The 12,284-nt window shown below is 39.1% G+C and overlaps 1 protein-coding gene across 2 annotated transcripts in view; it reads right to left on the bottom strand.

Annotated features, from left to right (window-relative positions):
• The window catches only part of cdk14 (cyclin dependent kinase 14), a 433,611-nt gene that overhangs the window by 276,145 nt on the left and 145,182 nt on the right, over positions 1–12,284 (bottom strand). For both annotated transcript variants that reach the window (XM_030071499.1, XM_030071500.1), the window contains 2 exons: positions 9,254–9,348; positions 8,555–8,634 (listed from right to left, as the gene is read on the bottom strand). In XM_030071499.1, coding sequence (XP_029927359.1) covers positions 8,555–8,634; positions 9,254–9,348 — 175 coding nt within the window. The remainder of the gene's footprint in view (positions 1–8,554; positions 8,635–9,253; positions 9,349–12,284) is intronic.

Below are 12,284 nucleotides of genomic sequence, written 5' to 3'. Positions count from 1 at the left end.
TTAAATATAACTGTTAATATAAGTTGGTTGTAGATACAGATCAGCTGTGCGGCTGAGTCGCTGAGTCGGCTGAGTCGCTGTCACGGCATCTGTTAGATGTTTTGTGTTGCTAGGCTATGTGTGGTATTTATTCAGTTTGGGGAAAACACGATGTCTAGAAAATATGATAAGTCCAAGTTGGCTGGCTGACAAGGACTAGTTACCGTCAGATCTCATGTATTTCCACAGAAACGGAGAGAATACTAGCAAAAAACGTTGATATTTTGAGAGCGAAATGCCCATAGCATGAGTACATTTTGATTATACATTTTATTTTGTTGGTAATAGTTGTATAATCGCATTATTACGCCCTCTCGTGTAATAATGCTTAAATGGAAATTAGAAAATAATTGTATTGTAGCATCCGGCAGGATGTTGAAAGAATGGGCAAGAAGTTATCAATTAACGTCGCTTTATTACTGAACTGAACTGAACTACTGCCGGCCCTAAACATGCAAAAATAAAACAAAACAAAACAAAAAAAACAATATAGGCATTCCGTTTGAACCTGGCTATCGGCTGTTCTCCACGCCATCCGCTCTGACACGCACACACTCCCTTGTCCCTCACTCCCTGCCTGACTCAGTTCTGAAACACATTCAATGTCACACAAACAGTAGGAAAATAAAGAACATCTGCACAGTACAGCATTTAACTTGAACATAACAGCGGAGTTGATACAGTATTTTCTAATTTTACCTAATGCATGGACTAAAACTTCATTGCTTATATATTTATATTATGTATAATATTATATATTATATTATATTATATAATCATAACATTTACTCTTACCAGACACAGCTTGTCAAAACAATGCAATTTACTGTTTTTTACAAAGAAATAAAATTAATGTTTTGCAGAACTGAGTTCAGGTTAATGGCCTGGCCCTCCACAATATTTTCTGTTTCTCATGTGGCCCCTTGAGAAAAATAATTGCCCACCCCTGATCTACATTATACTCGGAGAGGGTGGGGCCTAAACCGAAAGTGGGTGGTGCTTAAACCGGAAATTGCTGTATTTATTGATTATTAGAAAACTATTTACAGTACAGCCTTAGAATTGAGCTTCAGATCAATGTTTTTGATCACAAAAGTAAGCGAACTATTTACAGAGCAAGTTTTTTATAAACACAGAACATGAATATTTTTAAGTGCATCAATGAATACAGCACATGCAGTAGGCAATTATGAAGTACACGAGAGCGAGTATATACATACATATATATAGATACCTTAATTTAGAATATTTATACTCCTACTATATTTATTTTTATGAACTACAGTGAGAAGGTGTCAGACTCTCAGTGCATGCAGCCAAAATAAAATTAAAATAATAATGTACTTTCTGTGTTCAGCTAGTGTATGTGTGTAAGTGGTCTGTGTGTTAAAACTGTCACTCTGCACAGCGTCCAGTATGAGCAAAATTTTCCAAATGACTTTATATAAAAAAACAGGCTGGTAAGAGCGAGCAGATGGTTAAAAAAAAAAAAAAAAAAAAAAAACCTGAGTGGTGTAGAGGCAGTGAGAGACGACCCGCATCTGTTACCTATCAAGTTAACAGAAACTCTACTATCAGTGATTACAAACCGAGGGAAGACCAAGCTGGAAAAAAAAAAAAAAAAAACGCTACTGAACCACCACAGAAGAAAGATGTAACGTGAGCTGTCAGACCTGAGTGACAGAGAGGTTGTCACTGTGTGTGTGTGAGAGCGGCGCACCGCTGCAGTGAACTGCAGTGCACCTCCTGTATTTCTTCTATTAAGATCTGAATTGTACTGACTGGTAAACAGTAGCGGTTTTAGGCATGGGAAAAGCAGGCAGCCGCCCGGGGTGACATTTCATGTCACGTGGGGGGCGGCAGGAGCGCCAAATAAAAAAAAAAAATCATCAGCGCTGCAAAGCAGTTTTCTATTACTGTATTCATCCGAATATAAGACGATATTTTTTCCATTGAAAATGCCCTGAAAAAAATGCCCGCGTCTAATATTGGGGGTCTAAGCAAATACACATGTATTGTACTTGCATATGTAAACCAGTAGGTAGGCTCACCTGATGCCGCGACAGTGGGCAATAGTGCATCGCCCTCGTAAAAGCCAAACGAAAAAAAGAGAGAAAAAAGAGTTTATTTTCCCGGTCTAGGTCTTAATATTATTGTCCAATCAGCAGCCCAAATATCGCTGTGACATCAGCAGCCTGAATGTCACTTTCCAACAAGCAGCCCCGTCCCCTTGGGGTGATCTCAGTCAGATTGAAAATCGCCCTAGGTGCTCTCATAGACTTACATGTTGAGATTTTTTTTTTCACATTTTAGACCCTACAATTCATTTCTATGGGCCCTGGGAGGGCTTGCCCCAATGTGATTTTGTCATACGCACTGATGCTTGCGCGGATGATACATGCAGCGCACGGATGCGTTGGGTGGGAGACGGCAAGATGAACATGGCTAGGAACTGCAGCAACTCCATCATTTCATTCTGCTAACAGTGATTTCATGGGCAAACTAGTAGATGACACTGTGGAAGGGTTAGGGTTAGGGTCAGGTTAACGGTGGAAGTGTTTTTATTGTCGAACCAAATTGATTGTATTTGAGGCATTTAACTTGATATAGCTATACAAAAATACTACCTTGTGTACAATTCATGTCAAGTGGTTGAACAGGAAAACCACATTAAACAATGCAATGTAACACCAGGCCTCTCAAGTCTCACCCATTGGGCATGAGACACATGCATGCAACCCGTTCACACGCTCACATGCCAGTATAACGCCCACCAAGTTGTGCTGCTATTTTTTATAACAGTGGTAGGGCCCTATAATTTCCGCGATCACGGAATCGCGGACGGAATTGCAGAATTAGCCAAATAAAACGGAATCTATTTTTAATGCGGAATATCGCAGAATTTGACATAATTTGAATGAAATGCTGTTTTTGTGTAGAATATGAACGCATGTCTGGCAATGGCAAATAAGATTTCCAGACTACAGCAGCGCACTGACATGGATTGTGTAACAAAGCAAAGTGTTGCTACTCCGCTCCATTTTCACTGGCTAACAGCAGCACACTGGCTTAGCTTGTCTATTCAGAGAAGAGGTATCACTTTGGCTTATTTTTCAATCTATGCTATCACATGCATACTACTGCTCATTCATTGGTAGCTGAATTGTTAGGTCTGTTTGATAAGTAATTTACATTTTTAAAATGATAATAATAATGATAATAATAATAATAATAATAATAATAATAAACTTGAGAGCCCTGTAACACTGTAAAGTTAGCTATCTGACTTTTATTTATTATTATTTTACCCATTGAATGGGTCATCTTAGCCATCATTGCAATAGTTGCCCCCCCTGAGAAATTTGTCAGGAGCTGCCACTGTGTTTGAACAGCGCCTCATGTCCTAAAAGTAGCAAAGCATTCTGCTATTATATATGGAAATCTGAAGTTAGCAAGATTTCGGTGAATCCTCAAATGACAAACCAATGCAGGAATAGCAGCTGTGGTAAAGTTACATTGCTTGCAAGAGAATTTCATTTGGATGATTAGCTAACTTGCTGGCAAACACTTAGCTGGATAGCTGGAGCTCAACACGGTCCAGAGAGTAAAAGCAATTTTCTTTGTTCTGTAACTGCAAATGATGGTACTTACTGATGAAGTCCCGACGTGTGTTCTGTGGCTGTGGCTTATCCGCTGATCCAGAATAGCGACCTTCGCAGAGGTAAAGAGTGGAAAAAAACCCTCCTCCCCAGGGCAGTAAAAATAATAATAATAATAATAATGATAATAATAATTACACTCTCCAGAAGTAAAGCTTGAACAAGCCTTGCGTCTCGGCTACTGTTGTAGTTAGTTGTTGTTGTTTTTTTTTGTTGTTTTTTTAAATGGGTGGTCACTATCACTGAATGCACTGGCTGTGATGTCTGTGTGGCTGTCACCTCACTGAGATGTTCAACTTCTCACTCAGACGAGGTAAATCCACACAAACAACGCAAATTCACACAAACACGACAAAAATTACAAAAGACAAATTACAAGAGACACTAATGTGCAGAAAATTCCAACGAGACTGATCCATGAGGCAGCTTCCCTGGGTGGAGCTGGCGGAGTAAAAACTGCAGGTGAAGCAGTTCGTCTTGTTTGCTCTGAGGTGACTGGCCCATTCAAAGCACGTCCGTTAAACTCTCTTGCTTTTCATTGGATGAATTATGGAAGCCCATTTCCGCCAGTAAAATAAAGAAAAAAAGTTGAAAAATATACCCATTGTTAAATCATAGTTATCACATAAAAAAAAATCAGAATTATGGCATAAAAAGTCATGATTTGTATTACTGATGATGTCTTTTTATGTCATAATTTTGACTTTTTAGCTCATAATTATGACTTAACATCTAATAATTTTACTTTTTATTTTATAAATATGGCATTTTAGTCAATAATTTCATCTCTATGATCATTTTGACTTTTTCTCATGCTTATGATTTTTTGTCTAATAATTTGTACTTTTTATCTCATAATGTTCACTTCGCATCTCATAATTCTGACTTTTAATCTCATAATTTTAAGTTTTTGTTCAATAATTATATAATAATATACATTTTATCTCATAATTATGATTTCTATCAAATAATCATCACTTTTTACATTGAGATTTTGACTTTTTAACTCAAAATTATGACTTTACATCTCATAATTTCACTTTTTATCTCAAAATTTTCTTACTTTTTATCTCATAATTGTAATATTTGGTCAATAATTTTAACATCATAATTGCGACTTTTGCTCATGATTATGACTTTTGTCTAATAAGTTTGACTTTTTGTCTCATAATATTGACTTTTCATCTCATACTTATGACTTTTCATCTCATAATCTAACTTTTTGTTTTATAATTATGACTATCTCATAATAATAGAACAACTTTTTATCTCATTATTATGATTTTTATCAAATAATCACAACTTGTTACCTTACAATTTTGACTTTTTGGGCTCTATTTTCCCGGCGCAGCGCAGGGTAGCGCAGTGAGGCGCACCCCGCGCAAAGCTATTTTCGACCAGCGCAACCCGTGGGGCGCACAGTTTCGTATTTTCGCAGACCGAGGTGCGCCAAGGTGGGAGTGGCGGCGCAGCAGGGGGAGGTGTCAACAGATTCAGCATGGCGCAGTGACATTTTCGTGCCAAAAGGAGGCGCAGCGGGGCCGGCACAGTGGAATTTTGGCTGACGAGCAGGCAGTGTGCACACGTCACCAAAACCTCACAGATTGTCAGGCACATTAACAATGCAATAAATACCCACAAAACCACTATTCAATGCTACTATCTCAATCAGCACAGAAATTTATCTCCATAACGACTGTCCCGTCACAACTGATGTCAGATCAAAGGAGATTGGCACCGTTTGGCAGCGTAATGAAAACCCAACCTGATCACCTGTAGAGTTCTCATATTCTGCCCGAACCCGACCCGAAAATGTCGGGTCGGGTTCGGGCAAATTTACGTGAATTGGGCGGGTCGGGTCGGGCTTCGGGTTCTGTGGGAGATTTTTTTTTTTTTTTTTAAATAAAAAAATAGAATTCTGTGTTCTGTTATTGATTATGACGTTTCATTTTTATGTGAGTGGTGGAGAGAGTGAGAGACTGGATTGGATTTGGAGGCTAAACTTTCAGTGACAGACAGACAACCAGCTGTGCGAGCGCAGCGTAAACAAGTGAGAGAGAGTTGCAGCAGCATCCCGCTGTGCTGGCAGACTCGGCAGCAGGGACGGTTTCTGCTATGGGCAGTGCAACTGCCCAGGGCGCAATCTATTTGGGGGCGCATGAGCAAAAAAAAAAAAAAAAAAAAAAAAAAAAAATCTCCAGTTTTCTAGACTACCGTATTGACCCGCACATGCTGCGGCACCATCAGTCGGTATCAGGCGGGCCGGCCGCGGCACCGTCCGATAGGCTACAGCGCCCACCCGTCAGGTCTGCCGGATCTGACAGGTGAGCTGCCTGATGCTGGCCGGTGCCGCGGCCGGCCCGCCTGATACCGACTGATGGTGTCCCGGTGGCGCGGCCGACCGGCTCTGCTAAATAATGGCGAATTTGGCTATTTTTTTTTTTTTTTTTTCGGGCTTTATCGGGCTGTCGGGCCTAAAGTTCGGCTAATTAGTCGGGTCGGGTCGGGCCTCGGGCTGGCCCAGTCGGGGTCTAGTCGGGTCGGGTCTTAATTGTCAGGCCCGATGAGAACTCTAATCACCTGTCAGTCAAACAACTTGTCCAGTATGATGATGTCTTTTTTCCAGTCATTGTGTCTGGCGCTGCTCGTGTTAACTACACAGTTCTTCTTCCATATATATAAATATTCCACGCTGGGTTTCCGTTATCCAGTAATCACCGGACTATGACTGGTAGCCTAAAATCAGCCAACGTCCGGTAATTTTTAAATGCCCGGTGAAAATATTCCCTCTAAGCACAATTTGAATTTTATTAAAACAGTCAATTTACACGTAATTTTATTTATTTATTTATTTATTTGAAAAAAAAAAATAGCCTGCATGATCCCTGTCTCCAGTGTACCAGAGAGAGCGAGAGAGAGAGAGAGAGAGAGAGAGAGAGAGAGAGAGGTTTCTCTCTGCAGAACCGGAGCAAAACGGCGCAACAAAGTCGCCTTGGGGAGAATAAGGTCGCAAGACTGATGCGCATTGCAAGTTGCGGAGAGACACTTGAGACTTTCGATTTTAATTCAGCTGCTGAATTAAGTTTTTGTTGCATCTATTTGATTTCAAGTTGGCAGCACGCTGCGTTATTAAAATGGTATGAGCCAGTTTTTTTGTTTGCAAATTGTAGTTGCAATTGTTTGCAATTGTATGCAATGTTCATGTTAAAAGAGCACAGGCTTGTGCAATCTTTATTGCACAAGCCTTATTTATTTTTTAGCCTTATTTATTGCACAAAATGAGTGCCGTCAATTGACGGCACTCATTTTATTTGATATAGCCTACTTTTCAATAAAAACAGATTACGCTATAAATCGACATGCCTTGATATCATTCTTATGTAGCCTGCATATAATTTTAAGCTCAATAAATTCAGATAATATTTGACCGGAATTTCAAATATTTGTCCGGTAAATTGAAAACCTGCCGGTCACATTGTCCGGTGCCAATTTTTTTTCTAGGGGAAACCCTGATTCCACACATATCGAAAATGTAAAATGCATCAGTTCCTTGCCAGACACTGGGCGTTTAGAACAGCAAATGTAAAAGCTTTCATGAACCAGATTTTGTTTTAATCTCTAGTATGTCGTTGCATCAGTAAGTGATGGAGTCGAAAGTTGCAAAACAAACATGTATTTATATGAATACGGCGAGGATTATCCTTTGAGGTAAAAACATTAATCAAAAATGAGGGCTTCACAGTAAAATTTATATTTGCTCGTAAAATCAATAACTTTAACAGACGGTGACAGAGCTGGAAAAAGAGAGATGTGAGGCAGGTAGGTAATGGAAAGACAGGGGAATGAGGAAGATGAATGTAAGGATAAATGCATGGATGGATGGATGGATGGACAGATGGATGGCAGGTAGCTCCAGCAACATTCCAGCAGCCAAGACTGGCCTCATTGTCCTGAGTGTGTGTTGCAGCTGCTCTCTTTCTCCATGTCAATTGTGTGAACGTTCATTACGCCTTTGCGCAGCGCATTTTAAAGGCGAGGACAGGGGCTCATTTGATTGGTTTAAAGTGAATCGGCTGTGTCAAACCCACTCCACGCCTTCTCTCCTCCCTTGCGCCGGTAGGAGGAACGGCGCAGTAGTTGCGCCAAGTCGCACGGCGTGCCAAAATAGCAAAAACCACTTGGCCACACCCAGTTGGCGCTGCGCCTCCGCCTCGCCTGGTCTGCGAAAATAGAGCCCTATGTCTTACCCTGTGGATAGGTTTTCATTTTATTTATGTCTGTCACTGGCGGAAATGTAAAATAATGATAAAATCTATCTATCTAAAAAACAACAACAACAACAACAAAAACAAAATTTCCCTGGTTGGGATCAATAAAGTATATCTATCTATCTATCTATCTATCTATCTAAAACATCCAGCAGATAAACTCTATTTTGATTTGTGGTATATGTGTATATATGTACACGTGTGTGTGTGTGTGTGTGTGTGTATGTGTGTGTGCATAAGACAAAAATTGAAAAATACAGTAGTTTCCGATTTACAGTGATATGTCTATTGTGATTTTCTTAACAGTAATGCTTTTACTACTGTGATTTCTACAATCAAAACAGTAATGTTTTCTTTTTTTTATTGTAAAATACACAGCATCTTACTGTGAAAATTGTTCACAGTAATGTTACTGTGTTTAATACAGTAAATAACTGTAGATTTCATAGCCATTTTTAAAAGGCACTGAGTATTTGGAAATTATTGACAAAGTAGACTTTTACAGCAGTAAAAGTCTTCTTAAGGAATATTTCAAAGCAGCAGCACTTGTATTTGAGTAGGATATTTGGCAATCCTTCGACCTCTTACCTTCCCTTATGGCCGTGAAGGGAGTTCCCTCCTCCTCCTGCAGGCGAATCACCTTCAGAGCAACCAACTTCCCATTCACCCTGGCAACAAGGCATATAGAATAAGGTATTATAATCTGCAGGTTGCATGATATGACAAAGAATCAATTAAAACCAGTGAAGCTGAAGAACATCAGCAATCTTCATGTCAATGAAATGTAATTTAGCGGCAGTGGGTTGAGACTCAGTACAAGGCTGGAGGATTACGACCAAATGAAGCTCACAAATCAAATCTATAATACTGAAGAGAGAAACAAAATAACTTAATTACTGAGAAGAATAGAGGATCTATATTTTGATTCATTTACAGTGTGTGAACCCTCATTTTCTAGATTTTAATTAGCACAATGTCGGAAACAGGCTGTAAGGCATAAAAACACAAAAATTGGAATGCAACTCTACAAAATCATTAAGCAAGCCCATTTCATCAAAATTTAATAAAAACAAATTACATTTCATGTTTAGGAAGTGCCCCTCTTCCATTAATGAGATATGAGAAAAAAGTAAATGTTAGGATTGATTCTATTATCCCATATCATTCAGTTAAAGTGGAACTTACTTATAATTAAACAGATTAGCCAGTGTATTTACATGTGGATTTTATTTACTATAAAAAGAATGAATGGTCTTGCCACTGATATGACATGCACACACAACTTACTTGCTTTTGCCCTTGTAAACTGTGGCATATGAACCCTCTCCCAGTTTCTCAAGCTTTTCATAAGAATCTGCCTTGCCAAACTTGGGGCTTGTAGGCTAAGGAAAAGAAAAAGAGATATGCAAATATAAAATACAGATGGGTTAATCCAACAGGCCAGTAAAGCAAACCTTAAAAGGATTTTACACCTAACCCTATTTCACGAGTCACTGAGATATATTTCTCTCGTATATTTCATCTGTGACGATGTCAGTGACAAGCAGAAAAAACTTCAAGATGACTTTTCAAGTGATGGTAAACTAAAATGTGATTTTTTTTTTTTTTTTTTTTTTTTTTTTTTTGTTTTGTTTTTTAATTGTCATATTATAATACAGGGGAAGATGGCAGGCCAGTTAGCCTCTCATCATGGAGACTGACAATTAGACATTAGATATTTATGCCATGCTTCACAAAACATATACAGTACTATGAAAAAGTATTTGCCCCCTTCCTGATTTCGTATTTTTTGCATATTTGTCACACTTAAATGTTTAAGATCATCAAACAAATTTTAATATTAGACAGATAACCTGAATAAATACAAAATGCAGTTTTTAAATGATGATTTCATTTATTAAGGGAAAAAGCTATCCAAACCTACCTGGCCCTATGTGATAAAGTGGGTTAGGGTTACAAAGCCATTTCTGAGGCTTTGGGACTCCAGCAAACCACGGTTAGAGCCATTATCCACAAATGAGGAAAACTTGGAACAGTGGTGAACCTTCCCAGGAGTGGCCGGCCTACCAAAATTACTCCAAGAGTGCATCGACGACTCATCCAAGAGGTCACAAAAGAACCCAGAATTCCCAGGCAAAAACCACTGCTATCATCTTGATGCAGCACTAGTTCCAACAAGCAAGATATTTTAACTGTAGATGTAGACTGTTACATGTATTTGCATTTGTTTCTTTCAATCACAAGCCAAGTCAACCTGCTTATATTTTGATGTCTGACTTTTAAAATACTTTGGTATATTTTGACCAAATGACTGGTTTAATGTGAAATATTAGTTAATTTATAGTTGGATTTGCATCCCACTGATGTGCATGTATGAGTTAAAACATGTATGACTGTAGATTACTCTTTAGCAAAATATCAGTTAGGCCTATCTGGTTATTTTTGGTCCATGTGATGAAACCATTTGTCAGCCAGGGTAGGCCTGAATGACAAATGGTTTATGCCAGAAAAAAGTAATGATTCAGTGGACTTCAGTGGACTTCATGTAATTTTTCCACTCTCTATTCAGTTTGATTTTAAATATCCTTGTTTTACACAAAGACATTTTGGGAGGAATGTTTATGCAAAGTTCATACTTGTGTATGATTTTTTTTTTTCTCACAGGACTTTATGCTGATTAAAAGAATGGCGGTCAAAAGAGATGATAAATACAGGCCCTGTTTGGCCCTCAAATAGTTAAGTTTTTTTTTTATGGCCCTTTTTGGATTGAGTTTGACATCACTGGCCTACAGGAACACCCACCCAGCCCTACTGGAATGGATTAATGTAGAAAATTAAGCCCTTAAAACTATTTTAGATGCTACACAAGAATAGCTCTTATTTTAAAAAATCCCAATTTTTAACTGGCATTACCATCCCTCTAAGGCTTTTGCATTTAATCAGAACATACCCACTACAAAAAACTTTTCCAAGTCTTTAAACTTAATGGAGAAAGACTAGGTAACTGTTATATAACAGGGAATGAAGCCCAGTGCTGGATGTGTGCACCCTATTGGTATGATGGATCATGTGTGACTACGTCAACTTCTAATTTATGTAGTATGAAGCATTTTGAGCATGGTCATCATCGATTACCTGGCCTGAGCACAGATGCTGTAAAAGCAGCTAATCAATTATTCAATATTTAGAGTAGAAAAGAGACTTGGAAAAGAGGGGACACTTGAAAGGAACCATTCCATGTGGGTTGGGCCTTTCATTATCTACATGTGTACTGTCGATTTTCTAGTCCTATTTAGTATCAAAATTAACCAGAAAACCAGAAAGCAGGATGACAATAAAGACGAGGAAGAAAACCAAGAAAAACACACCAGGATCAAACGAAAACAATGGGGAATCACAAAGTGCAGACTTTGATGCAAGCGGGAAGGATAACGGAAAGCAGAAAGGCAACTGTTATGACCTCTCAACATAAATACAATTGGCTCAGAGAGGACCTAACATAAAGATGGATGCCAAAACTGAATTGCCATTTAAACAAATGTTTATTATAGAAATAAAGAAGAATAAATACAAAAGATTCTAACCAAAAGGGGCTGTAAGTCCTAGCCGAACAAAACAAAAGGAAAGGGAAACAACTGGGCCAGCCACGCAATGGGCTGTGGGAACCCAGCGCTTCCCCCTAAACTACCAGGGAACAACAAAATCTAAATGAATCAAAACAAACAAGGCTGCTAGGTGTGGGGCAGGCGAGTGTTTGTGTGTCAGAGAGAGATGCATCCTCTCGAACCTCCTTCATGTCCTCTCTGGAATTGGATTCAGGTGTCAGTAGCTCCACCCCCTAATGGTGAAGGCAGGTAGGAGAGAGAGAGAGACCGAACAGAAGAGCAAGGGAGAGCTAAAAGCATGACAACGTGTCAGCCAGGACATTTTCTTTGCCCCTAACATGCCAGACCTTCATGATAAAGGCTTGTAAAAAGATGAGCCATGAGCCATTGATTTCAATTCCGCAACTGGTTAATGAATACAAGAGGATTGTTGTCAGTGCAGATGACAACTGGTGCACAAGCAGAACCGACATAAACCTTGAAATGCTTGAGAGCTAAAACGATACAGCTGTTGAATGTGGTCATCCCAGGTCAATGCAGGAGTGTTACACACACCAAACGGCATTACCGTATACTGCAGGAACGCATCAGGAGTCACAAAGGCAGAAATTTCTTTTGCCCAAGGAGTTAGTGGCACCTGCCAATACCCCTTCAGCACTGCCAACATTATCAACACAATCCTCTACACAAGGAAGAGGATAACAGTCTGGGTT

The sequence above is a fragment of the Myripristis murdjan genome, chromosome 16 (assembly GCF_902150065.1).
Source record: "Myripristis murdjan chromosome 16, fMyrMur1.1, whole genome shotgun sequence".
Lineage (NCBI taxonomy): Eukaryota > Metazoa > Chordata > Actinopteri > Holocentriformes > Holocentridae > Myripristis > Myripristis murdjan.
This window is presented reverse-complemented; position numbering and strand designations above follow the sequence as displayed.